This window comes from Calonectris borealis, chromosome 2 (genome assembly GCF_964195595.1).
Source record: "Calonectris borealis chromosome 2, bCalBor7.hap1.2, whole genome shotgun sequence".
NCBI lineage: Eukaryota > Metazoa > Chordata > Aves > Procellariiformes > Procellariidae > Calonectris > Calonectris borealis.
Window position 1 is genome coordinate 143,818,361 of NC_134313.1, and position 27,928 is coordinate 143,846,288.

The 27,928-nt window shown below is 45.5% G+C and overlaps 3 protein-coding genes across 10 annotated transcripts in view; 1 reads left to right on the top strand and 2 right to left on the bottom strand.

Annotated features, from left to right (window-relative positions):
* Positions 1-1,743, bottom strand: part of ASB4 (ankyrin repeat and SOCS box containing 4) — a 29,530-nt gene extending 27,787 nt beyond the window's left edge. For both annotated transcript variants that reach the window (XR_012672683.1, XM_075143724.1), the window contains exon 1: positions 1,466-1,743. The gene's annotated coding sequence lies outside the window, so the exon portion shown is untranslated. The remainder of the gene's footprint in view (positions 1-1,465) is intronic.
* On the top strand, positions 1,721-21,275 carry LOC142079470 (serum paraoxonase/arylesterase 2). 6 transcript variants are annotated; one of them, XR_012672685.1, is made up of 10 exons: positions 1,721-1,867; positions 6,007-6,077; positions 10,750-10,805; positions 11,754-11,919; positions 13,073-13,199; positions 14,004-14,204; positions 14,858-14,939; positions 15,479-15,672; positions 16,541-16,708; positions 21,042-21,275. XR_012672685.1 is itself a non-coding variant. In XM_075143727.1 (10 exons), exons 1-9 carry the CDS (start codon positions 1,794-1,796, stop codon positions 16,697-16,699), a joined length of 1,065 nt encoding a protein of 354 aa, XP_074999828.1. In that variant the 5' UTR covers positions 1,721-1,793; the 3' UTR covers positions 16,700-16,708; positions 21,042-21,275. The 6 variants fall into 6 exon arrangements, 4 of the variants coding, with proteins under 4 accessions (XP_074999828.1, XP_074999829.1, XP_074999827.1 ...); XM_075143727.1 differs by having other exon boundaries at positions 15,479-15,607; XR_012672684.1 differs by lacking the exon at positions 21,042-21,275 and having other exon boundaries at positions 15,479-16,036; positions 16,541-16,632.
* A 3,551-nt stretch (positions 21,276-24,826) lies between these two features.
* Positions 24,827-27,928, bottom strand: part of PPP1R9A (protein phosphatase 1 regulatory subunit 9A) — a 147,707-nt gene continuing 144,605 nt past the window's right edge. For both annotated transcript variants that reach the window (XM_075143722.1, XM_075143721.1), the window contains one exon: positions 24,827-27,883. In XM_075143722.1, the coding sequence (XP_074999823.1) occupies positions 27,671-27,883 (213 nt within the window). In that variant the 3' untranslated portion in view covers positions 24,827-27,670. The remainder of the gene's footprint in view (positions 27,884-27,928) is intronic.

Here is a 27,928-nt window from a genome sequence, read left to right on the forward strand (position 1 = left end):
ATAGGAATATAACAAGGTGCCTAGGTGGCTTGACATCAGCGGAAGATATGGGAAAAGCACAACTCACTTCAAGGGAAGACAGGAAAGTACTTGAAAGATACATGTATTAGGAGTTACTAAATAGGTAAAGCTCATCATACTGAGCTGAAAATAATTAGGAGCTGGGAAAGAAAATTGGATTTATCCGACTTGCCCCCCATTTCCTTACTCTTCCCTAAGACCCTGCCTACTGCCTCTGTTGGCTTTTGAGCTAGACGAACCCTTGGTCTGACACAGCATGGCCACTCTTCAGATCTTATGACCAATTCTGCTGTCTGCATCTCCCCTGTACACATTTTATTAGATGAATTGCACCCACCTTGTGCCAAAAATGAGACCCAGACAGTAAGCAGTATGTGCTCTTGCAAATTAAACTGTGCAAATAAATAAATGAAACAAATGCCAACAAAGCAGTGCCGCAGCAAGGTGAGATAAGAAGTCATTCTTGTGTAAGCCTTTCACACTATTGAATGATACATTCAAAATAAGGCATAATAAGTTGCATGATCTTATCTATGCCATGGAATGTATTTTCCAAAGGTACATATGTTCATAGGGAAGGCACAGTCCGTGGCTATAGGAGGATTGGCAGCATTGATAAATGCTAGTTCTGAACAGTGGCTACTGAACTTTATTTTGTCACCCCAATATCCCAAAACTTTAAACACTGCGTCCCACCCATCCCACCACCTACTTCCAGGATTGAAGCAGACTTCATTAGAGTGAGATTTGTTTTGTTTTGCACAGGCAAAAAAAAAAAAAGCCACCCCCCTACTCCAGAAAGAGGAAAAGTGATATTCCAGAACTGGGGCGGAGGGGGACTATTATAGCACTCTTGCCCTAAAAGGCAATAATGACCTGTATTTCCTCCTCTTCCCTGCCATGCTTTGCTTGAAGTGTTACTAAATGTGGAGCATCTGTTTGGCCTCGAGGGCGAGGGCGAGGGCAAGGGCAGGAAGAGCGGAGAAGCACTTTTTGATGATTCTCAGTCACTCAGAAAAGTGCAAAGGAATGTGAGCCTTGCAGGTGAGGGCATTCACTGTGCAGAGAAGGGAAAGAGAGCTGCTGAGGGAGGGCATCGACCCAGCAAGGTGTGTTCCCCAAAAAAGCAGAAAGCACAGGGAGGCCAGTGCTGTAGCTGGTGCAAAAGCAGACTGCTGCATGGGAGACCCCGGAGCCACGGTGGGTTCTGTAGCCCTTCTCCTGCATGAAGAAGAAAGCTGTTGATGGGAGGGCAGCAGCGAGAGCAAGCATAATTTTTTCAGGAAACTTTGGTATTAGTGCACATGTATTAGCATGTATATCTCAGTATAGAGGTGTACATGGAGTACTTGTACATTCTGCACCATGCAGTCTTTGCCTAACACACATATTTTTATACAACAGATTTTTTTTTACAACAGAATCGGGAACTTAGTCCACTTGCCTTTCACAGGGGTGCTGTAACACGGAGCCTACAGAGCGGCACTGACTCTGGCTCCTTCTTCTGCCGTTCTCCCCTTCTTCTGCCGTTCTCCCCCTGCCCCTGCCCCCGGACCTGCAACTTGTCGGCCCGGGCAGCGGGGAAAGTGTCTGCAGGAAAGGTATTTTCCGCCATGGGTTCGGGCGGGCCGGGCCGCTCTGCTCGGAGGGGGCTGCCGGCGGTGTGTGCAGCGCCGTGCGCCGGGGGCGGCCCGGGCCGGCGCGGCGGGGCGGGACGCGGCGGAGCCGGGAGTGGGGAGTCGGGAGCGCGGCGCAGGGAGCGGGGAGCGGCCATGGGGAAACTGCTGGCGGTGGCGCTCGTCGGGATAGCGGCAGCCTTGGCGGCGGAGCGGCTGCTGGCCTTTCGGTGAGCCGCCCTGCGACCGCGGGACGTGCGGGGCCGCCGGACGGCCGGGGCAGGCGCCGCTTACCGGGGCGCGGAGCGAGGGCTGTGGGGTGCGGAGCCGCTCCCGGCAGCACCTGGGGGATAGCGGTGCGGGCAGCCGGGGGCTACCGGAGAACTCGGGCGGGATGGGCTGCGGGGGCTCGGGGCTGCGGCGCGGGATGGGGCTGAGCCGACCCCCCCGGAGGGGGTGGCAGCCGGTGCCCGCCGCGGGGCCGAGCCGGGCAGGGGCTGGCGGGTGCAGCCCTGCTCGCTCCGAGCGTGGAGGCACTTCAGCTCCTTGCCTGGGGCGTCACTTCAGCGAATAGCTGCCTTTGCACAAGCACGGTTGTGGCCAGACGGGAAGGGTTCATCATCATCATAACCATCATCACTATCATCATCATGGGAACTGGTTTTCCCCAGAGAAGAAGTAGGCACTGTCTTGCTCAGCGGTGCCCTTCTCATCCTCAGTCAGGGATAAACTAACTTCAGGAGCATTTGTCCAGCGGAAATGTCCTTTGCAGTAAGGGGGATGTGAAATCCTCCCCGGCGAGGTGGTCAGAGGGGCTGAAGGGAAAGGGTGCACTGGGGCAGGGGGCTGGTACCTCTGTTTTTGCAGAGGCTACAGTTATCACGGGTGTGCCAGAAACGGTATCTGCAGATTTACCTCATCTTCTGCCGATTGGCAAAACAGTAAGTGGAAATCAAGTTGCCAGAAACTTGAATTTTCCACCAAAGCTGACCTCTGGATAACGATAGCCCCTGTGTACATGAGGTTTCCTCTGAAGGAGCACGGACTTCTGTGATGATAAGTTGGGACCTCACTTGCTGTGAGCTAAAATACCCAGCCATATCATGCTGCTGGGCTGTGAGGCATGTATGTGAACACTGGTGGTTGTTACAGCAGCTTCTGTCCTGAAAGCTGCTAAACGCGTAACTGGTTGTTTCAGGCCAGAAGAGTAATGGTGAATTACTGTGTTGCAAGGCAGCTACATCATTATAATTTTGCTCATGTCCTCAAGGACTCCAAATGCCTGACTTCAAAGCAACAACATCCAACTAATTGATCTTTGGGTAGATAGTAATTGTAGCTAATTACAGAAGGAGGACTATACACTCTGGACCCAGGTACCCCGCATAGGTGTTTTTGCATCTTGCACTAAACCCACCGCAAGCATTCGTCATAACCACAGTGGTAACAGGGCCCTCCTGCCCTGCAATTGCACGAGCTGGGATGGCGGAGCTGGAAAACGCTCCCAGCCATTTCAAAGCACTGTGAAGAGCAGGGGACCTCCCCCCCCCCTCCCCCCAATCAAATGAACGAAGGCAATACGGGGAATCTGGTAAAGCAGAATCTCCTGACAGGCACAGGATCCCCCCAGTCTCTGTAGCTCTCTCTGGGTTTTTCCTGTGTGCTGTGTTGTCAGCAAGCTGCAGCATAGCAGCGGTCTTAAGACAGTTGCGGAGTTTGGAAACACACAACTTCAGATAACAAAGTACTCTAAAATCATTTTATACAGCCTTGAGAGGAGAAACTGTGGGTAGTGTTAACTCTTGCCAGGCCTGGCTGTTATCCAACCCCCACCCGGAAGGCAGGACTCCAGCAAAGACTTTTTGCTGTTCCTTCTGAGTTTGGTATATTGTGTCTAGATAGAATGACACAAGAATCCCTGAAATGCTTAAAAGATAAGGCTTGAAGAATTATTACAAATCTTTTACAAACTTAATTCTTCTTAAATCAGGTTTGTTTATGCATCTATTATACTGTTAACAGCTACCAAATTGACTTGAGTAGGGCTTGTGCAGCAGAAAACAGGTGAAGTTCAGTCTTACCGACTGAAATTACACCGATTCCCCCATTGACATTTTAAATTGCTAATTCTTATCTGAAGAAAGGTCGGAGTTAATTTGTAAAACTTCAATGTGAATTATACCGTGGTACTGTTTTCCTCAGAACAATATGCATATGATATGTTGTATATATATATTTATATATAGACATACAATGTTATCATTTCATAACACTCTGTACTGCTATGTCTTCAGCTTGCATACTGTGTTCGAAACAGCAGCGTGCTTCCAGAAAGATGCTGAGAGCTGAAAAGAATTGGGAGCAAAAATAAGAGGTCCTGTCAGGAAAAAAAACCCCAAAGATCCGAGACTGGTTAGCCTAGAGAAGAGGAAAACTGAAAGAGAGAGAGAGGTCTTTGAATATGCAACAAGTTGCTGCTGAAGGAAAGGGAATGCCTGTGGTCTGTGTCCTGCGAAGTGGGACAGGGGGTGGAAGACTGAAACTGGAAAGAGGAACCAGGAGGGAAAGGTGCTGTGCACTGGGGTTGCACCAACTAGCAAAATTTCTGCATTTTTTGAAGTTGCATCCCCCACAGTTTGCAGGTCCACTGTGTTTTTAGTAAGGCCAGTTAGTTATCTAGGCCATCTGGCTTAGTAGCTAAGGCTGTCTGAGCTAGATAAACTGACACATTTTGGAAAAGCTTCTATATATGCTGCAGGCTTGTGACCAGTGTCCTTTGAATTACTCTCATTCCAGCTCATGAAGTGTTTCCCTGGGGATGCTATCGGGATATCATCATCCCTCGTTGGCTACCAGCTGAGTTCCTGCTGTGCCTTTGGCGCTGGCTGGCTTGCAGTCTGCCCAGGAAAACCTGATGCAAATAGGAAAGGGAAAAGCCCTAAGCAGGCAGCAAGGCAAACTTTGGGCATGATTGCCCCAAGCCAGAGCCAGCCTCGGGGGCCCGGTGGGTTCAGCCGTGCTGGGATGCTGGGGGGCGAGGGGGGAGCCGATATCCCTCCTGTGCTGCTTGTGAGCTGGGAGCTGCTGTAATTTGCTGTCAGGACTCCTGAGCTGGGGGAGAGGGCTTGGGAGAGTTTAACTTGGCTCCTTTCCCTTGCTATCCACTGCCCTTTTTGCCCTTGTTCTTTTTTTTCTGGCCTTAGGTTAACAACCTGTGTCAATGATATAGCACTGAAGTCATTCAGAATTCATAATTAAGTGATTAAAAAAATGCAGGACTGACATACCATACGGTGCCCAGCTGCATTGCATATTTTTCATACCACAGACTGATACTGCTGTTTAGTTTATGTTTATGCCTAAAACTATAACATAAACATGGCTAGGTTTTGCTATGGGGTCTTTGCGTTCAGAATTTCCTGTGGTTGGAGCAAGTACGGCCTCAACATGTGTGTATGATAGGCATGCAAAGGAGTAACTACGTTAGTTTAAATGCTTTCTTTTGGGAAAAAAAAGAAAGGAAGAAGTATCATAGTATGCTAGCTTGACATCTTTACATAGAAACACAACGTATTTGTTTGTGGCACTGTGGACTACCATGGTCAAATACAGCAGTCCTGGTAGTGAGGTGCCTTTCATAAAGATTCGTAGACAACTTGGAATGGAGGAGATGGAGGAATAGAAACTCATGTGTAGGTGCCTGTCTATCTGCTTGTCCAGTAAAGCGTGAGCCAGAGATCAAATTTTGTGGGTATTCAGGAGAGAAATAAGCACTGCTGAAGGATAATGCTCTGGGTGGGTAGCAGGAGAGAAGAGGAAGGGACAGGAGAATTGTACTACCAAGCCCTGCTTGTCATTAGGAAATGGGTAGTCCTGCCTTGCAACAATGCCATCGCTGCTTCTGAATGTGGACTAAGAGATGAAGAAAGTGCAATTGCTGGTGGCCTGGTCACCAAAAATAGCCAGTGGGTTGGGGTAGAAGGTCGCCCTTTCCTCATTTGAAATGCTGGTCCTAACCGCAGGGTGCTACTATATTTAGGTGGCTGAAACCTGAAGAAAGTCTGGCTATGTTAGTTTATCGTTTGGGCTGTGGAGGGGTCATGGAAGCTTGTTCCCGAAGCTCATGAACAAAGTCAGGTTCCTGAAGATATTCAGTGTAGGAGAATCACTTAATCCCTGGATGTGTGTAACCATCGCAGTGATTTGAAGCAATTGCTGTTGTCAGTTCTGGGTTTTGCTTATTCAGTATTTTACGGCTGATTTGTTGCTATGATATGGCAGACAATAAAACTAAGATAAAGCTATGCTAGGAATGTTACCTGTTTTAAAACTGGCTGTGTGCTGCTAACCCTCCTCTTTCCTTTTGCAGGAACAGACTCAATGCTGCACAGGAAATAGCCCCAGTAACCCTCCCGAACTGCCGGCTCATTAAAGGGATCGGTACGTGCTCGAAATAACTGAGTGCATTGCTTTTGTCCAGCCTTATTTTGAAACTGCTTCTTAAAGCCAGCTTCCAAGCCTGATCCTGAAAACAAAGTGCTAATTTGACTTTCATTTGTTACTTGGACTTTGAGGTAGGGAGAAGCCGGAGGAAGAAGATTACACGGAAAAAGTAGCTAGTTTGGTGTAATACTTTTTGCCTTTGGTATTTAATGTTTCTGCTCCTTTTCTTGAAAATGAGTACCTTGCAAACACTTCTCCTTTGCTCACCCTCTTAGGAAATTACTTGGCTTTTAGATGAGGGTGTGCTGGCTCTTCGGGAGGTACCTACAGGTGGCTGTCAGCTGGTGACATGAAGACAGGACGTGCTGCAAGGGTGGAAGCTTTGGGAGAAGGCCACAGGCATGTGGTGAAGGAACGGCTGCTAAATGCCAGCCGGGATGGCCTGCCTTAGCGCTTCATTTTGCGGAGATTTGGGAGCGGGCTGGTACCGCGCCGTGCAAAGAGCAGGCAGGAGCTCGGTGCGGTTGCACAATTCAGCTGAGTGGTTTCAAAGACCAAGGGGTCATATTTGTCAACCCAGTTCGGTTTGCGAAGAGGTTTAACAGAGGGGCTGAAATGTTGACTTTGTACTTTGGGTCATGTGTTCAGCACATTGCAATGTTTCTGTCTTGTTTTTTCTCTCCCTTTAGGATAACCGGAGTATAAAATGGATAGCTTTAAAATTGATCACATTTTTGGGTCTCCTTTCCCCCAAATTATAATTTTTAAACTTAATACAGGCTTAATGGCTGGGGTTTTTCTCCTCCTTAGTATTTTTGGAAATGTCTTGAAGTCTGTTGAAATTTGCCTGGATTTTGCATGTGTAGAAAATCATTGGATGGGCTTTAAGAGCCTTGCCTTTGAGCTTGCTGAGTCACTGTGTTGATTTCATAAATCTTGCTTCTTTCTTGTGTCAGGAATCAAACATGTTTGTCAAGTCAAATTTCTGCCATGAATGAGCGTGTGCAGAGTTCCTTTCCCTGAGGTCATGTGCAGAAGAAATTGCATTTGAAAAAACTTTCCAGGTCTTCTAGATTAATCTGTAAATTAACAAGACTCTGAATAATGCTTGTTTGATGGTGATACATAGAAGAATAATTTCTGAGTAACCCTTTTAAGCATATCACTATTGCAATCTTTACAAGACTTTTTGCAACATGATTGCTCTGTTGAGGAAAGAAGGAAAGCTGGAAATCGCAAATACAGTTGTGTTTAATTTCCGAACGATATCTCATTTTTGGTGCCTGACATTTACATGGAGATTAGGTGAATTCTGAGAACCCGGCTCTGCTCAGAGGCGGCGGCAGATCAATTTACAGAGCTTCGTTACTGCTCCTTGCTGTGCTCCTGTAACACTGGCCCTTCACAAGGAGCCCTGCACCTTGCCTTGCCTTCGCTCTGTCGTTTGCTGCTCTTGAGAAAAATTAAAATGCCAAAAATTAATTCAGCGGGTCTGATGTGGCAGAATGAGAAATAACAAGGGATTTGTGCAAACTTAAAAGTTGGCACGTTCCCACAAAAATTAGTGTAATATGACTGGGGGGTTATATTACTCCCGGAGACCGAGGAGCATTAACGCCTCGGGGCTGCCTGGGTAGCCCTTTTCAGACCAGGGGTTTTGCTGTGCACAGATCTGTCAGGTTGCTCCTGTGGGTGACTTTGTGTAAGGATATCTTTCTACACATGGACATCTTGGTCCTCCTGGGCCTTTTTCATTTAAAATGCTATGATAAAGTTGAATAAACAATCTGTTTTTATTTTAATCTTTAAAATAGTCCTTCTGACCTCTTAAGTGGGACATAGGTAATGAGCTGGCTCAGCTCTGAGCAAAATAATCTTAAACTATCCGTTCTGTAAATAGAAGAACAAGCATCTGGTACAGTCTATTGTAACGATGTTAAAAGCGATGCATCCGTAGGAAAGGAAGCAATCCCAGAGTAAATGGAAAAATTCTCTAGTGGACCTTTTTCTTTCTGCACAATTTCATCCTTTCTGCATCTCTCCCTTTTTTTAAGACTTTGATCTATGCTGCTTTTCAAATATTGTGCAATGTAAGCACAGATGCAAACATTGAACAAACCAATAAAAAAACTGCAGCTTGTTCTAAACCTCATTCACAGATATGTGGGAAAGGCTATATTTGTAGAATAAACAGTATCTTCTGAATTATATGAGTGTCTACTCATGTTACTGGTTTATAATGAACTAACCATATGTCCTGAATTAATTCCTGAAGTTCAAGAAGCTACTACAGAAATTGCTAGAAATACTTGCATCTTGGAACAATTCATGGGATACAGGTGAAATAGTCACTTGCTTTGGACATGAAATCCAGGTGGATTTTTGCTGGATGCATCTGCAGAATATATCATACTAGGATAAAATAAAGAACAAAAAACTATAATGTTTTTAGGGTAGATATAGTAATTTTTCTCTGTATCTTCAATTTTTTTTTTTAAAATGCTACTTATTCAGATAATCCCATGGACAAGCTGGGCTCGGTGATACAATTAAGCAATATAGTGGAGGTAACTGATACCTAATAAATCAGTTCCTAACTCTCCTGTCCTGTATGGCACCTGCGACAACCCAAAACGGGGTCCCGCAGGAGAGCCCGGGAGCTTCCCTGCGTCCGGCTGTTTGTCTCCATCCCCTCCTCCCCGCCTGAGCGGGGCTGGCTCAGCAGGATCGTGCTGAATCAGCATTTTGCTGCTCTTCCAACGGTGCTCATTCTCTTCCACACATACTGGGACCTGGCTGAGAAGTGGCCAAAATGTGCTTTGCTGGGCAGTTTCTTTCCAAGTAGTTGGGTGCAGGGCTCTCGTTACGCTCCTTTCACCAGAAACTTGCACTTTTTAATTATCTGCTCCCAATCAGCCTGCTCATCTTTCTGCTTGGCAGCCTCGCTAATTCAGTAGCTATAAATGATTACATATCTGTTTATTCACTCACCAGCGTGCTCTGCCAGCAAAAGCTGTCTGTTCAGCTCACGTCACCGTGGTAATTGAGCCTCGCCGCATTTGTTTATGTTGTTATCTTTGCAGCAATCCCGGGAAGTGGGGCATCGCCGCTAACCCCATCTTATAAATGAACCCAGACTTGGAGAGACCAAGGAGCTCGTTGCTTAAACCAGGGCAGGAGCTGAGCTGAAAAATCCAAATTCAAAATTTTAGTTGGAAAACACAGGCTCTAAACATCTCTGGGCACATCGGTGCAGATGTCTGCCTCCTGCCTGAACCCAGTCGAAATTCAGAACAAAACCCAGGAGGTGGGGTAAGGGGCTGGCTCTCCCAAAATGCAGAGAGTCTTCAGACCTTTTGCTCTTCAGAAGGCGGGCATGCTCCGCTCGTTAGTGAAATGAGGTGGAGCAGGGGCTTGCTGAGGCTGAGGAGGAGCTGGCCCTGGCCCCGGCCCCTGTCCCTCCAGGAGAAGTTATGCCACCATGTCTCCCCAGGGTCGAGCTGGGGAGGAATTTGCCTGGACGGGTGAATTTGGGGATCAGGTTCCTCCCCACAAGGGCTGTTCAGCAGCCCCAGGAAAAATTACAGCCTGGCCGAATTAGTGCCGGGGATAAATAGGAGTTACGTAAAAGCAAACAATAAACCCAGCTCGAATTTGCAGGCGCTTCCTCGGGAGGAGGTGCCGAGGTGCCAGGGATGGTGTGACCCACGTAGGGTCACACGGGTGGTCGATGGCCAAGCAGGAGGGGGTGCGGAGGGATGGGACAAGCTGGGTGGAAAACCTTCGTGTTGGCGGCTCTGTTAAAGAAAACCTGCAGAATGATTTCCTCCTTTAAGCAAACGCTCCCGGGTGGGTTTAATCCAGCCATCATCTGGAAAGTGGCTTGTGGGGAATGCTGTTTGTGCTGGTGATTTGGAGAAGAGAGGGGAGGCTTCTCAGGGGAGCAGTGAGAATGTGGGATGGCAAACGTGCTTCAGCATCGGACTGAAAGCTCTATGGAGAGTGCTTGATCAAAGTCTAAAATTGCTCTAGTGTTCTTACTAAAGGGCATTTATTTTATTTTATTTTATTTTATTTTATTTTCCTAGCAGGGAAAAATATTACAGGAACTACAAGAACTGGCAGTATTGGAAATGATTACCCGCAGTTGAAAGTGTGGTCTAACTATTAAAGCTCTTAGCTGTTTAACATATAGTAGGTTCTCTGTCACTTGAGAGCTTTAACTAAATATTTGGCAATCCATCTTAGTGAAGTGTGCCAGCTAAACCAGGAGAATTAGTGTGTGCAATTCCCAGAGCTGCCTTACACAAGCGTGCGGGCTGGGTGGTGGGTACGGTCCTGCCCCAAAAATCTCCTCGTCTGCGCTAATTGCTTGCTGCAGAACCTGCTGTCAAAAGCGGGTGATTCATCCCCCACCGCCCCGGGGCATCTGAGGCCACCCTTTTATCCCCTGAAAGAGGTGAACCCCAGTGCTATTTCCTAACCTGGTGTGCTGCTGCCTTCTGCTACCACTTCTAATGCGATGCAAACTTTTCCGCTGAACTTCATCGCTTGTGCAGTCATATCAGAAAGGGACATTCATGAGAGCTGGAACTGTACTAAAAAGGAGGGTTTTCGATGGGAAATATTTAATGTCGTCTGAAACCCCCTGTTTATCTCTGTCTTGCAGAAACTGGTTCAGAAGACATTGACATACTTCCCAATGGACTGGCTTTCATCAGCTCTGTAAGTGCCCATGCCCCCTCCCGTGCAGGCCCTTGCCTGCTTCCTTATCTACAGAAGCCATAGGTGAAAATTGCAGGATGGACTCTGTTTTTCTACAAGGCTGGCTGGCTCCTAGGAACAGCCCAGACTTCTGTCGGCTTAGCCAGCGTTTCCTCCTTGCTCGAGCAAGTACACTTACTGACACCGAAGTGGCGGTGGTGGCTCTGACACATGTATCCTTGGGCTGGCTTACCCGCCCACGTAACCTTGAATTTCTTTCACACTGCTTCCTTGAAATGTTGAAATGTCAAACCTCTCCCATGTTAAGAAGGTGTGTTAATTCCCTACCTTTAAAAAAAAAAATCAGATTTTGTGTGTTGATTTTGTTGTTCCTGATTTTTTTTAGCCTTTAGGACATAAGTTTTCAAGCTTTTCTTTGCAGTCAGGATGGCTAGCGATTATTTTCTGAAACAAAAGCTGATGTTTTCATCTACGTGCTCCAGGGACACCCAGGGAGTGATAACGTTGCAAAATTCATGCCAGAAATTGTGAGCTGTTGCGCTGCTGCTGCTCCCCGTGGCTTTACCACGTTGGGTGCATTCGGTGGTGCTGTACTTCGAGTTCGTCCCCCCAGCGTGTCTGTTCGCAGAGTGGTTTGACATACGGGGAGCACCCACCCGGGTGGTGGCTGCAGTGGGAGGCCGTGGTGCCAGCGCCCGGATGGTCGGTGGTGCCTTGGGCATGGCTCCTCGTGCCCCCCGCGCAGCTCGCTCCCTCGGCACTGCGAGCAAGGGCTCGCCAGGGAGAGCAGAGCCGGTCCCTCTACTCCATCGTGGCACGGCGGGCTGAAGCAGAGGGGCATCCTGATGCGTGCTTGCAAGCCTGAACAAGGCTCCAGTGTTTTCAGCCCTGTGATGCTTCCCTTTACCTTTTATCCAGGAATGATTTTCTTATGTTTTGATTTTACAGGGCTTGAAATATCCAGGATTAAAGAGCTTTGCGCCAGACAAGCCAGGTGAAATATTTTTGATGGATTTGAATGAAGACAATCCCAGAGCAGTGGAACTGAGAATCAGCCGAGGGTTTGATCTGGCGTCGTTTAACCCTCATGGAATCAGCACCTATGTAGACAGAGGTAAAGGGATCTTTAACTTGAGGTGGTAGCAAATCTCAGCCTAAAGAGCACAAACCGAAATCCCTTTGCAGCCTTGCATTGCACCCCCAATAGCCTGCACTTGCTGGGAGAGAAAAAGATTTTTGGGCTTTTTATCTTTGTTGGGCTCTTTTCTAAATGTCAGCACTAAAGCAAACACCTTTGCACGTAATCTCAGGCTGTCTGAGACAGAAAGATGTCCTGTATATTGAAAGGAAAGAAAACATGGGAAAAGTTTGAGGAGTTGAAAACCATGCAAACTTTATTTTACCAGTTTACATCTGTCTCACCCTAGGGTCAAGGGTTTTGAGGAGACACGTGCTTCACCGACTAGTAGTGACCAGAATGAAGACTTTTGTGGCTAAACAGTAAATTACCAAATCTCTGTAAATAACCAAAATCTCTGGTACTCTGTGGCCAAGCCATGTTCTCCTACGGCAGGCTCTGAGTACCAATAAAATACCCTTCATGCTCTCCTTCCTCTCTTTTTCCTTGTCCTTTCACTGGGGATTTTAGCAGGACAGTTAGAAGGCTGCAAATATTAAGAGAAAGAGAACCACTGCTGCAGCTTGACCTATGTTCCTATACAGTCACCCTTTAAGGGAAGGTGTTGGAGAAGTCGGTGGTGGCTAATTCAGGGTCTCATGAGAAGGGCTGGGCAGAAGGACTGCAGCCTTACACAGAGTACAGGAGAAGGATGCTCCTTCAGCTTTCTCAGGGGATGCGGTAAGTAAACCAAAGAGTCCAAACTGGCTGGGCTAGAAGCCCTCCTTCCCAGCTGGCTGTGGCTACTTCACACAACCAGTCACTACAGGGCGTCAGATTGCAAAACCCAGTGGCTTGGGCACAAGGATGAAGCCGTGATTTCTTTCTTCCTTGGTAGAAATAGCAAAAATGTAGTTTACACAGCAGTTCCCTGTAGAGCGAGCCCGGGAGAAGAGTAGCTGGAGATCTGGATCCAGTTGCAGTGGCATCCCACATTACTTTGGTACTTGTCCCTCTGCCCCTGAAGAGCCGTGAGACAAATGCACCAAGCCCAACATGTGCTCTGAACTAGAGGCTGCTTCAGAGCTGGGGGTGCTCAGCCACCCAAACTGTGGCAGAGAATTCAGCTGTTTCCATTTCTTTTTTTAAGACGACACCGTGTACCTCTTTGTTGTGAACCATCCCCATCAGAAGAGCACAGTAGAATTGTTTAAATTTGTAGAAGATGACAATTCTCTTGTACACCTGAAAACCGTTCGACACGACCTTCTGACAAGGTAATGGAGCCAAATACCCTCTTCCCCCAGAAGAACAGGCTGCTTTGGTAAAATCCAAAGTAGGATGATTTTGGTTTTAGGGTATTATTAATATGGGATATTTTCTCTTTAACCAGCTTTCCTGTTTCTCTTATTGATTACTTCTTATCTGTGTAATCAAAACCTGTGTTTCTCCAATCTCTTCTGTAAATGAGATTTTTTATAGTTGTATCACTAAATCAGTCTTAAGCACTGCTGTGATTGATGCCAGTGAATTAGCTTGGCATCCATTTCTCCTTCTCTCATGTAACCTACTCTCAGGTCATTGCAGATATGAATCTTCAGATACTCTATTATTCTGAATTTGCTATACTGTAAAAATAAACATACTTTTAGCTTTTTCTTTTTTTTGTTGCATACAAAATTTTCTTGGTCTGTCCTACGGCAAAATGATTGTAAGATAAACAGAGCCTGATAGATAAATTTGTCACAACCCCTACCTGTTCTCTGGTTTCCAGTTGAATGTAATCAAAAGAGAGAAAAATTTCCATGGACTTAGACAGGTAGCCAGGTCTCTAGCTGATGCCCTACGGTCCTGCTCAGGTCTCAGCACTGCACAGTCCTGGCTCACGTAAAAGAAAATACAAGTAAAAAGGTTCTAAATAACTCGGTGACTATCTGAAGTACCATCTGTAATTGCAGCCCCTTTATGTCTATGGGATGACCGTGTCCTGGCTGGATTCTGGGCAGTCCTACAATGCTCCTTCATACCTCTTATTTCATTCTTTTATTTATCTTTCTCCCTCTCTTTTTTTTTTTTTTCAGCGTGAATGATATAGTAGCGATGGGACCAGACAGCTTCTATGCTACCAATGACCACTACTTCTCTGACTTCATCTTGATGTTCTTGGAGGTGTTCTTGGGTTTAACTTGGTCAAATGTTGTTTACTACAGTCCAAAAGAAGTTAAAGAAGTAGCAGCTGGGTTTTATTCAGCCAATGGAATTAACATTTCACCTGACAGAAAGTAAGTTTCTCCTTGCCTTCGATTTTGTTTGATCACACAAAAAAATTCCGAAATCCTAATTTGTACACGCGGTACCTCTGTGGTCAAGGGTCTAAACTGGCTCATGTAAGGCAAGGTCCTACCTGTACAATGTAAGCGATACGGAGGGTTTGTAGGACAGAAGTCATGTGTCTCGGTCTCTAACTAGAGGCAATGTTTGCTGCTTTGCGTGGTAGTTTATATGCAATGAGATCAAAGGTTGCTGCATTTTAACCAGCCAATATGGACGTTTGTGTATATTGCTTGCAAGGATTAACGGGGCAGGATTTCTGCAAGTGGGGAACGCTCTACAGTCTTAAACTCTGTACGACTGAATTAACTAGTCCTGCGGTGTAGGCAGGTGATCTTAAAAAAAAAAGCCTCTTTGTCGATCTCTCGATCCAAGGCCTGCTTCAGTGTCGTAATGGAAGAACTGGCACAGTGTGAAGTTACATTAGCGTCTCAGCAGGTTGGCTTCGATTCAGTGCCCTGCGACCTGCTTGCAATGTCTATTGCAGTGTGAGAACCTGGGGCTGGCATTCCTCACGGGAAGAGCTGGGCTTGCACAGGAGGAACTGACTGTTTTTGGTGTCTGCTTACTCATACACGTTGCTAAGAGGTGCTTTCTTTTGAAGGTACATCTATGTTGCAGATGTATTTGATCATAATGTCCATGTTATGGAAAAACATGCTAATTGGAATTTAACCCACGTGAAGGTAAGGTGCTGCTGTTCCAAAAGAAGAGGCATATATGAGTTTTGGACAGATTAGTCCCTGTGAACGCTTGAGATTTCAACCTGATCATGCGTGAAGTTCTGGTCTGGATGGCTCCTGCCGTGGGTTTGCAGAGGTGCTGTGCACCCCGTTACAGAGCTTCAGGTCTTCCACCCTCACACCAGCAGCCAGAGAGGGATCCTCGGCCGAGCTGTAGAGCCGCAGTGGAAGTCTGCCTCAGTCAGTGTGGGTCAGTCCACATAGCCCTGAAGTAATCAACAGGAGCGTAGGTGTGAATGCAGCTGGTGGGGGAAGCTCAGGGCAGCAAGAAGGTTTCTCACGGCACAGAGGAGGGGATGAAGCATACTGGGGGAAAAGGTAAACAGCAGTGGGGGAGAAAATATTTTTTTTAAAAAAATCAGTCTAAGTTACGTCACATGGGAGTCTTGGACAAGGTTATTGATTATGTTATAGTTTTGCTTCCAGGACTTCTGATTGCTTGAACTTCTCTCTTTTTCTTCTTTTTCCTCTGTGGTGGATAGACGCTGCAGCTGGACACTCTGGTTGACAACTTGTCTGTTGACCCTCACACTGGAGACATCTGGATAGGATGTCATCCCAATGGGATGAAGCTGTTCTACAACGATCCTGAAAATGTGCCTGCCTCTGAGGTGCCTTTTGGGAGACGTCACTCGTCTCTTGGCTGTGTCTGTGCCAGAAAGTTTAAATCGCCCTGGTATAACTTAACTCTGCATTACATAGAGAAGAGCCTGGCCAGCCTTTGTGAAATCAAAGACCGAGCTGGCTTCCAGCTTATAGCTTCTGCTCTCAAGTGGAAAGCCTGAACAGTGTACACTCACTAACAAACACCTATTCAGATCCTTAGGAGACAACTGAGTAATTTCCACCCACTAGCTCAGTCATTCTGGACTCCTCAGGCTGCTTTCTGTGCAGCTGTGGCCGCACAATCAGATTTTGATGAACTGTGTTAATTACCGAGCCAGCACCTCTTTGCCAAACAAAAACCAATTGACTGAGTGCAAAGCATGACCAGAAACGTTCGCGCTGGAATGATTTATCTGTGCAAGCGTGGTTCATCAGTAGGTGACACTGTAATTCCTCTTTCCTTCTGAAATCAATGAGGTGCTGGCATCGGCGCGCTGGCGGCCGCGAGTGCAGGTGGCTGGTTGGTGTCCGTTTGATTTCAGCCCTGTCTGAAGCTTCCCATAAGACACTTTCCAGAATTCCACATTCAATAGCTGTAGACTTACTCTGTCTGGAAAAAGCAGGAAAATAAGAAGATATTAAGTAACTCTTAGGCTGGGAAAAAACTGTGCATATGCCTAGCGCTGGGGATGACGCCTTACTTACTTACTGAGGTGGAGTCTCTGTTGCACACCCGCTTAAAAAAAATAATCAGTCTTCATGGACCATGCTTCACTGAAGCAGAAATTGTGGCCCTATCACAGGAATCACTTGGTTGCAGTTAGCAGCAGCTGATCAACCTAACTACTTTGCTTAAGTTAACATACTGATGTTCCCTCCATCGGTGGAGGATTTTCACCCGCGGCCGTTTCAGCAGATGTATCCCCCTCCTCCGGCAGGTCCTGTGCATCCAGAACATCCTCTCGGAGGAGCCTGCGGTGACACGTGTCTACGCCGACAACGGCTCCGTGCTCCAGGGAAGCTCGGTGGCATCCGTCTACGAGGGAAAACTGCTCATCGGCACAGTCTTCCACAGAGCTCTCTACTGTGAGCTATAGCTCGTCGCGGTAAGATCTGCTGCAGTGGAAGGGATTTAATTCCCTGTGAACTCACTTCGTTTCTGCTAGATTTGCTAACAACAAGACTGTTCCAATAAAGGTTAACTAGAATCATGGAAATGTATTTTAGCCTTCCTCTCCAAAGTGAGCGTTTTAAGCAATAGTAAAGGAAATGGAATTGGAAGTGAGAAATTCGTTTATTTGTGTAAGGGGAGGACCCCATGTCAGTAACAAAGGGTAACCTTGAAGTTCAAATTCAGAATACAAATGACTAAACTGTCAAACATCATTGAATTATCTGTTGCGACTGGATTTCTGTGTTCGTTTTTTTTTCCCTAGAGAAAACTGATTTTGTAAATGAGAATTGCTAATTACCTGTGTGGTGTGCTTTCTTGTCACCGACCCCTGGGCCTTCCCAGGGACTGTGCTAAGGGTTGTTCTTCCAAACCTTCCTGTTGGCTTTCCCTAATGCTTCCGAAATGGCTGGAAGGAGAATAAATGTTATTTCAGTCTCATTTCTTCACTCTTCCCCCTTTAAGCTATTTCCTAATGTTACTTTAGTTTCAGAAATTTGTCTTAATCCTACTGAGGAAAGAGGAGGGCGTCACTTTGGAGTGGTTTCTTACTGAGTCTTCCAAAGGGAGTTTAAAAAAGCCTTTTTTTTCTTAAAGGGTGGGAAACAACTCCCGAGCACCTTCAGTAAAAAGTGCATTAGCAACTACTGTTGTCTGTCACAGCAAAGGGAGCATTTCTGGGCGCTTTGCCAGAGTGACTACCCCCGAGTGCTGGTCACGCATGTTCTGTGTTTAACTTCCAGTCTGTGCAGCAGGCGCCCGCTTCACGTTTATCCAGCGGCAGTTACTGATAACGTTGTGCACTGCTAAAAGACCTACCCAGGTTTCCATCAGCTGGTGTTTGTAGAATGGTGTTAGTTAGCAATCACTTGCAATAAACGGAATTGAGTGTCCTTTGAAGCTGGAAATCAGTTTTGTGCTGTCCAGTGTGCACAGCAAGACGCCAGTCTGGGAGAAGCCCCTGTTTGAGCCACCACTTGGTTTCCTGCCCGTGGAGCAAGCTCTTCTTTCATTAGTATAGATGTCCTTCCACACAGAGCAGCTCGTGCTGCTCCTTTTGTCCTCCGAGTTCCCACCTCTGATCACTGCTCTGGTTTTGTGAGGTGCTGACATCCAGCGAAAGGCTCCGTTACCGGTGGCGGCTCCCCTGCCGGGGCTGCCGCTGTGCTGCCTGCGCCTGCCCGCGCTGGCACTCCCCAGCAGCTTGGCTGCCCCTCTGAATGGTGTCACAGGCAGACCAGCCCGGGGGCCACCATCTCCTCCGCATCCTTCAGCTGATGCGGTAGCGTTTCCTCGCTGCTGTTCTTCCACCAGTGTGGAGAAAAAAGGCAGGCTGCTCGTGAAGCGTGAGCTGAGGAGGAGAAAGAGCCAGTCCCCGGGTGCTGATTGCTATTCTGGCTTTGCTGTTCCCTCCTGCAATCTGCTTCACCACCAGCCACGGCCCCCTCTAATCTGGAGAGTACATGGGAAGTCCAGAACTTTGAAAACACAGGAGTGCTTCTGCCTACAAGATAGAGCAAATAACCCACTCTGTAGCAGCCCAAACACTGAGACAGAAGCCAGAGTACGTGCAAACCTTCATATGTCTTTGAGTTTTGCTGTTCTGGCTGAGAGGAGGCGTCACTGCAGGCTAAGGTTTGGGTGAGCCATGGCCCTGAACAGCAAATGTGTGTGCTGGCACCTCTTGGCTCCTGCACCTTTCCTTTCTAACACAAACAAGCCTAATGGCTTTCATCCACTGATATAAAGGAGTTACTGCTCCTTCTCCGAGGGAAAGGGACAGCTCTAACCAGAGCAAGGAGCCAGTGCCAGGGCTCGTGGCTGGGGCTGCGTTGCTGTACGGGAGGGACGGTACCATCCCCCTTCCTCTGCACCGCTGCAGTGGGCTGTGCGTCTTGCCACATCACCTCCTGTCCCCGGAGAGCATCTGCTCCACCCCGAGCCCCTGCGCTGCCACCGGCTCGCTGGCACAGGCACCGTGGCGTAAGGCTCGTCCCTGGGCGCAAGAAGTTGTGTGAGGTTTAAGACCTGAGCCAGCGACATGTCGGCTTGGGCGCTGCGTCCCTCCCGATGCCGGCAGCTTCCCGCTGCTGCCATGCCAAACAACTCTTTCACCCCCACATAGCAATAGTGGTTGCTGGTATTTGTGATGTTTTGCATACAAACAGCACATGCTGCAGGAGTCTAGTGATGGCTAGAGGGACAGACTTGCGCTTTAAGCTTAACCATACGGCTAATTGACCTTGTCTCTTGGGCATGGCCCTGCATTAGCAGGTCTGTGCACAAACTGTCTTCATAGCTCCTCTCCAAAATGCCCACAGTTCATCTGGGGACTTAAGCGCTGCCCAGGGTTTACCGTCTGCCTATGAAGGCTTTGGTGACAGGGACTCATCTGTTCAGATCACTGTTTCAAGTCTTTTGCTAACCAGGGCGTGCAGACAGCCCTTCCACAGAGCCAGCCCTGAACGAGGTCGGCTTTTGTTTCATCCCTTTGCTGGACTTGCTGCTCCTTCCTTAGCAACTTCTCTCCCTGCAGGACATATTCAGCTTCCCTGGGAAGTGGCGTGCATTCCTGCAGGAACTTGTAATCCATTTTCAGCCTTGAGGAACAGACGCTGTTCCCAGAGCCCAAGCAGAAAAAACTGCTCTGAAGGAAGCTCTCACAATAAGGAGAGGTTGGGCTATTAACTTGTTTGTGATTAGCCATCAACACCCTGCACTAGCATTTTAAAATAATTATTTTAGGCTTGTGTCACTATTTGTTCTCAAGCAAATTAAGTGCTATCTTCTAAAGAGTTAGCGTTTTGCAGCAGTGGCAGTAACACGCCAAAATACCGACCAGTCACCCCGCTGGTCCTGGATTTACTCCGTGGCTGTGGAAGTTAACAGCCAGCATTTCCCTCAGCAGTGGTAGAAGTAACCCATCGTAACATTAATTTCACGTTTTCCAGTAGCTTAGAACATCTTCAAATGAGCAAATCTACAGGCTGATGGATCTTGTCAAACTTCTACTCTTTTGTTGGTTTTGGCCTTTCAGAAAATAAAGAATGTGCTCACTCGTCACTGGCTTTTTTTTCTCTTTTTTAAACTATTCCTGTACTGAAGGTTTTCCCAGCGGTCTGCCCGCAGACAGAAGCACGTGCAAGTGACAGGCCTTATCTTTTCCTAAAGCGTTTGAGAGGAGAGAGATCCTAGGTAGGACTTAGTACCTGCTACTACTAATAGTAAAATTTTGCATTTGGGTTGGAAGCCTGTTGCCAACCTCCCCTAAGGGTGTCCCAGCCTCGCAGTGCAGAGGTGGGAATTGAAGCTGGGCCACCGTGCGTTAAAGTGGTGCTGGGCAGGACAGAGACAGCAAGCACGCGTTTTGCAGCAAAAGCAATGCTGGGGTACAGCTTCTCCCCCTCAGCATGAAATCACCACTTGATAAAACTCACTGGCAGCCTCAGTGCAGAAACAGCAGCGGAGGAAGATGCACCTCAAGCCTGGCCTCCCAATTGTAAGGTAACTTGCACAGGGAAAATCTGAGCTTGCAACCCGGAGGAGGGCATAACCCATCATCTTTTACAAGCTGTGCAGTCTGGAGCAGTTCTGGGCATTACAGAAACCGAACTGCAGGTATCTGAGACAACTTGCACAAACGACACGGACATACGTACAGATGGCTCCAGGCTTTGGGAGCTGCTGAGCAGACACATTTTACATGTCAGTCGTGGATTTACAGCCTCTTAATATACCTATTTTAATTAAGATAATAATTTTATGGATTGAGGATTCTTTTATCTTCTTGGAGGTGGTGGAAAGTAAGATTTATGATTCAGCCGCTGGGAAACACAGATTGGGTTAGACAGATTAAGTGCAGAGTATTTGGCCTAGATTCTGCCAGATGTAAATCCACTGAAATGACTACACAAATTGGACAGTCTGTGCCCTCTGCTTTTCCCTAATTTAATGCTTTACTAAAATCAAATAAATAAAAATAAAGACCTATTAAACATGTTCAGCAGAAGAACTGCTCTACTTTGAACATATAAAATGCCCATTATAACTAACCTACACTTGAGTGTAAAACAGTAAAATGTTTTTATATACCAAAACTAATCCAGGTCTTTTAAACAGGCAAACATTGACCAGCATCAGCGAGAAGGCAGCCTGCATCAACCTGCAGCAAAAGACTGCACGCTACATTTCACTGCATATGAAGAAAAAAGACATTCTCCTTCCTTACTCTGTTTTGTTTTTTTTTACTTCTTCTTACATTAGTACAGATTGTAAACGAGATCCACTCAGAGGCCTGTAAATCATGCCAATTTGGCCAAGAGCTGGGATTAAAATAATCTTCGGCACTGAGCAGAAGGAAAGAACAAGCAGGGCCAGGTCTATGTCCTCCCCCATCTGACCCACGCAGCAACAGCTGTCCAGTCGTGCTCACCATTTATTATTTCTTCTGGAATGACCAACAAACGGGCAGGAAAGTGAGGACTCAATACAAATTCTAATAAAGATTCAGGATTTCTCATTTTATTGCATTCGTTGTCTAACAACAATAATACTCATTGGCAAGAAATTTATTTACACTAACAAATTAACTTTAAACCACAAGGCTTTGTTGTTTGTATTTAAACTGTAAGAAAACAAAGGGCCACCATGATGTTTTGTTTTGATGTCTCCCAATAACTAAATATTAACCAAAGTTATTTTGGGGAAAACTCAACAATCTAGAGAAGTTCATATCAACCAAGCACAAGAGAACAAGCTCAGACATGGCACTACTGTGTCTTTCATGCAGATGATCAGACACCAAGATGTACAAACAAAAAGTTTAGGGTAACATGCACTTCATATACATTTGACCTCTTTAAAAAAAGAAAAGAAAAAGGAAAAAATCTGAAGCGCAACCACCTCTTCAACCATATAAAAAGAAACAATGTAAGAAGCCAATTTTTACGGTGAGCACAGTGCATTTTAGTCTTTTAGCTGCCTGGTCTTCTACCAATATGTCTAACATTTGTCAGTGGCCAGTGAGTTACCATTGCAACGTAACTGGAAAATACGAAAGCAGTTGTTCAGACAGTAAATGTGTGCGGGAAAGTATAGAGGTTCACTGTGCACCCCCACTTCCAAATGGGCTGGTTACTCCTTACGTCTGGTGCCCTGGGATCCCCCTTTCCCTCAGACGCTTCTGCACCGGGGCCCAAACCCGCTTCCACGGGTGTCAGTGACAAAGCTCCCACCGAAAACCCGGCAGGAGGCTCAGGCTCCCGGGCTACGTGGGTTGGACCCGGCCTCATGAGCTGCGAGCCCTCCTCACCTCTCCCTGCTCTGGAAGAAGAAACCTGCCTAACTCAGCAGACCAGGTTTCGCAAACCCTGCGGCTCGTTCTTAACACAGTCCAAACTTCCCAAACAAACAGGCAGCTCACGGCACTACCGCCAAACCTTCCAGTAAGACGTGCATTTTTTAAACCGTTACTTAATGCCAACAGCAAAAGTACCAGTTAGTACTGCCGGTTAGTAACAGAAAGCTCATTTTATAATGAGAGATTGGAGGGCTCAAGGTCATGACTAAGGTGTCACAGCTTTGAAAAATCAGTTTTACAGGTGGAAAAAGTACAGTAAAATCCATACGGGAGGTTAACAACAGCGACTGTGCAATCTGCAGATGACCCACACTCCACTGTGGTGAGTGGGTAAGTCACCTCGGATGTCTCTCATAATCCTGCTCAAAAACCAGCTGCTAAAAGCACTCCAATAGAAATCGAAGTTAGGGTTAAAAATATAAAAAAGGGTTTCCTTCCTAGAATACTGACACTCCAATACATCAATCCTGCCAACCTTCCACCCCCCAAAACCAACCTGAGGATAACATGCAGAAGGCCCTGCAGAGGACCATTCTGTATATAGTTTTAACAAAACTTCAAAATCTTCTGATCTGCAAAATACATAAAACCCCGCAAGAGAGGAGTGAGCAAAGGGGTGAGCACACTGGTGAGACCGAGGGGCAGCGCTCTGCTGCTCCCCCGAGCTTGCAGACGGTCCCGGGGCCCTCTGCCTGCCGCGCAGACCCTGTGCCTACAGCCCTGCAACGCACAGCGACCTACGTGCTAACTGCTACTGGTGCGGTGTAAATCTGTATGAGTATCCACGTATGTACGTATGTATGTACACACACAAAACCATACACATTTATTTAAAGAAGGAATCAAGCCACAAATCACTTAAACATTTCTAGAAAGACTAATTGATTTTGTTATTTTCAATCACTAATTTAACAAAACTAAACCAAACCCTAACTGCCCACTTTGACTGTTAAAGACTTACAACTTAATTAAGTATGTGCTGCTGTTTTCAAATGTCTGTTTTTTCAGTGTTTTGGACCATGACATAGATTTCCTGAGGTTTTCAAGTGAGGGAGAGCACAGAATGAGGGAAGTGCTATTAAAAGGGTCCAGCCCCTCTATCACTTAGTTTGATGATAGTGCAGGGGACGAGGCCACACCTAAAATGAGCAAGATCAGGTTTTACTTTTGCCGTGACAATATTTTCTCTCTTAGCCGTAAACACACAGCTAAGAAATCAACACAAGACTTAATTCTTGCAAACTTCCCCCAAATTTCAGCAGCGAGAAACAGTACAGACTGCAGTGCAGATGCTGTAAAGAACTACAGCTGTGCAAACCTTTCCTTTTGATTTTCAGTGTTGCGTTGGTACCTGGAATGGTACCCATTGGCCGTACCCAACTAAATGATGATCCTTTTACCTTCCTACTGTAGAACTGGATTCTGCACTATTAACAAGAGTGGCATTTCTTTCTCTGCCTTAAAAGCGGAACACAATTCATTCTCAAAAATCACACAACATTGCCCACCTCTTATTTGCCAGCACATGAGCCAGGATGTGAAGACAGAGCAGCTCAACAGGACAGGAGGCTTTGATGGAAGCAATGAAGTATGAGGAACCCCAATGCTCAGTGTCAAGCACCTCTGAATGTCAATGAGAGCTGAGGATTGGCAAGCTTCAGAGGAAAGCTGCTCAGTAATTCTAGTAAAAGCTTGATTCTTGTGGTATCCCTGCAGCAGACTGGAGTCGTGGCACAACAGATGCCCTTGCAAAAAAATTTAAAAAGTTAAAAAAATGCAAAAGCATTTGTATACACTGAGATACAAACATCAACTAACTCTGCTCAGCTTTTTGTTACTGGCTTCTGTTCCACTGTGCAATTCTAACCTACGATCTAGAACAGGCTCCACTTACAGTCAACCCCACCAGACCTGCTCAGAGCGGTGGGTGGAATGCAAACAGCAGTGGGCAATACTCTGTGCATTGCAATGAACAGGTTCGGCTCCTTCCTCACGCCCTGATCCTGATCTGCTCGGGCAGATTGAAACCAAATTGGGAGTTTTAACACGGAAGTGGCATGGGTGCAGCACCCCACCACACGGGAAAATGCAAGCTGGAAGCAAGTAACGTCAATGTCAAACTACAATGTTTGGCTGATTTGGACAGAGCAAGGAGCCACCCCTCTCCCCACAATCTCAGTATAAACACTAGTTTTTTTAGGATTAAAGTAACCTGCAGTGTTGTATCTTTTATTTTCTATTTTTCAGAGTTCCATTTTTTGCTAACTCTCCTTTCTTCACCCTTTCAGAGGTTTGATATATTCACAACCTGGCAATACCGCAGCAACGAGCAGAACTAGAGTTTACAGAACTGGCCTCCCATCATAGCCAGGGAGAAGTTAACTTCACCAGCCTGCTGTGGTCACCTACGTGTAAAGATGACACAGAAGCACGGCTCGAGGTGTGGAAACACCACACTGCCTGCACAGCAGTTTAAAGGTGGCCAGGCAAGTCAGCGTTCGCAAAATTGCTTCAGCTCTACAAAGAAATAAGCAAAAGTAGGCGACAGTTATATTTGCAGGTGAGCCAAAAGAGAAAATCTTTCCAGTCATTTAGCATGGAATACTTGTTTCTTCTTATTACATCAAAACCCCACATTAGTCTGACTTAGCATTGGTTTACAGGACGTTTAAGTTAAGAATGATGAGACATATCTTTTGTTTCATATATGTCATTACACAATACGAGGGGAAAAATGCAACGCAACTTTAAAGGGCCTATAGAACAGTAACAAAAGTTTCAAACTGTGCTTTATATCTGTTATCCAGTGACATTTCTGCACGTCCCAACAATGAGTTACCACACTTAATAAAAGGAACCATATAAATCTCTTTTATCACAGAAAGAAGAGCAAAACTCTTGACATTGCTCGGTTTGCTTAGTTTTCATGTGCTGATCAAAACGCATTTTATGGTTTTATTTTAAATTTAAGCTACTAGGTTTTTTTAAGTTAGGTTTTTGTTGGGTTTTTTTAGTCCAAGAATAACAGAATAACATTACCACAAAGCAATAAAACCCCCTTGGACACTTAAAGGACTTAAGCTGAATTAGTTATTCTGCAGAATAAGAATCTGATTTATGAAGAGATTAACTAGGCACTGTTCTAAACAGCAAGAATGAAAACTCAATGTATAATGCCAAGCAGTCTGCTCAGGTTTCTAAGAAAACAAAGAACATAAAACAGGGACACCACCTTAGATTACTATATACAACCACTTAAACATTACTACAAGGTGAACATAATTTAAAAAGAAAATCATCATCGAATGCATTTATCAACGTTGTATTTAAAATATTACATTTCCAGTTTCTTCCAGATAATTTCTCTTACTCAAATATAAATTGATAACCTCCTAAAATAACAGAATGCTAGTTTTACTAGGCTGTTAAACATTTGTACAATTTTTCTCCTACAAAGAGTGCAGAAAGATTCATTGCAATGTGGAATTCTTGTTAGCAGGTGTATTTTTTTGCCAGTGGTCTATCTTAAGAAAAATATCACAAGCCTTTAGAAATATCAGGAAGTATCTTTTACGGCAATTTCATTTTTAGATCTGAATAGAATATACATCAGAAACGTGTAGCAATTGCATTTGGAAGGAAAAATAAAGCTAATGCTAAGTAGATCTGTTGTGTATTAATGTTGAATGACCTAGGCGCTCTCAGTTTACAGACCATTTTACATGTCAAAAAAATTAGGATCAAAAGAAATTTAACTATAAACATTGCACCCCAACTGTTTCAAATCTGAGCTTCAGAGAACTTTACAGACACAAATCTGAATTTCATAAAATACACAGCAGAAGAGAAGCCAAGCCAAACCAAACCAAACATTTTCTTCAAAAGAATTCAGTATTTGCATTTTTTAGGCTGGCAAATTTTCAGGTTCAAGATTCTAACTTTGCATCAACATCTTAAACAATTTATGGGTTGGCACGACTAGATGAAGACTGCAACTTCCTGGATGCATGAAAGGGAAGTGACATTTCTCAACTATAAATGCTGCTACATAGTTAGCTTTGACTATAAAGCAGTAAGCTAATACCTCTAGCTTCTCATTGTGGATATTTGCCTGTTGAAGAAATACTGAATATTTTAATACCGCTCTTAAGAGGCACTAACACGATGCAGTGTGAACTATACACTGCTTCTCTCATAGTCAAAACTACACAGCAGGCTTCGCTGATGGCCTCATATACCAGGAAAAAGAAATCTCTGAAGGATGTAATACAACCATTCCTAAGCCATCAAAACGTTCTACAGCCTATGCCCAAAAATTCAGGTTTTGGTGGGGATATTCTTTAAACACATCAATCAAAACAGTTAATATATGGCAGCTTTGGATTTAGTAACCGTCACCTCCATGGCAGCATGGATCTTAACAGCAATGTACTGAATTTAGTTTTAACCAGAATCCCTCATCTTCCTCTTCTTAAAGTGCACTTCTGTAAAAACTGAAAATCTTCAGCAGACTCAAGTTTGATAATCATTTCCAACAACAGCTTCATAACAGCACAGCACAAAGCTTATTCTCCCAATGCTTACTGGAGAATGAATCTGAAGATGTTGGAAAAAAAAAAACCCCGAAACAAAATAAGCCCAGTTTCCTGTTCAAAACACATGAAAAAGAAAGCGGAGTGTGTTATAAGAAAGTTGCCTACACACTGGGAGCACAATGAAATTTATACAGATCCAGCTGTGCTCTAGTTAGAAATTCATCCTTGCTCAGATATCTAAAGGATAAATGTTATCCTCAGATTTCTGTGTAAACCAACATAATCATTTAAGGCTTTGCCTCCTTCCTGGATTAACTATTGTACAGTTAACAGAAAGAGTTTCACCTCCTGTCTTTTATCTAGGGGGAATATCGACTCTCCTGTTTTTATCTCCAGTGTATAATAAGAAGTCACTGAACAGTTGTGTTTCCAGAGCAGTGTCGCTTCAAGGTACTGACGCAAGATGAAACTTACTCCAGTAGATGGAACTGAGTATTCAAACACCGTAAAGAAGCTGAACTTCCAGTTAGAAAGTTAAGTCAACTCTTATCAGACAGAGCACAACTCCTTTTACCCAGCTGAAGAAACGTTCACCAATCGTTTTGACTGACCATCCTGTTCAGAAGAGATGAAGCAGTGGACCATGCTCCTCGGCATCATGCTGGTTACTGAAGTGACCAAACACATAGAGCTCAATAGAGAAGAGTAGTTTGGAAGGAAACACCGCCACACAAATATGAAATCTGTTAGCTGTCAACAACAACAAAACAAACCGAGGGGCTGGGGTTGTTTCACATGGCAACAGCAACGAGCGTGAACTGGGTATGCGGGAAAATAAAACTACACAATACAAATTTCCCTAGTCATTCTATGTATAGCCCCATTTCTCTGTATGCACTCTTGTGTAATGAATACAAGAAAGCTGAACGGGCACCAGAGTGGATATGAGTTTCTCTTCCCTTGAAGTGCCTCCACTTTCCTAACACAGCAGCACTTCTGCTTATCACTGCTCATTAGTGCCCTCTGTTGCATCTGATGAAGACTTCTCTGTTTTCTTCGATTTCCTCTGCAGTTGCTCTTGCTCCTTCTTCCGAAGCTTTTCCCTTTGCTTTTCCATTTTCTCTTGAGCTTTGCGAGCTTTCTCCAAGGATGCTTTCATTTCCTTTAGCTTTTTTTTAATGATTGCTCTGTCCTGGGAAGATGTTATACCAAGAGCCTGAGGTGGGGAAAACAAGATTAAAAAAGAAAAAGAATTTCATAC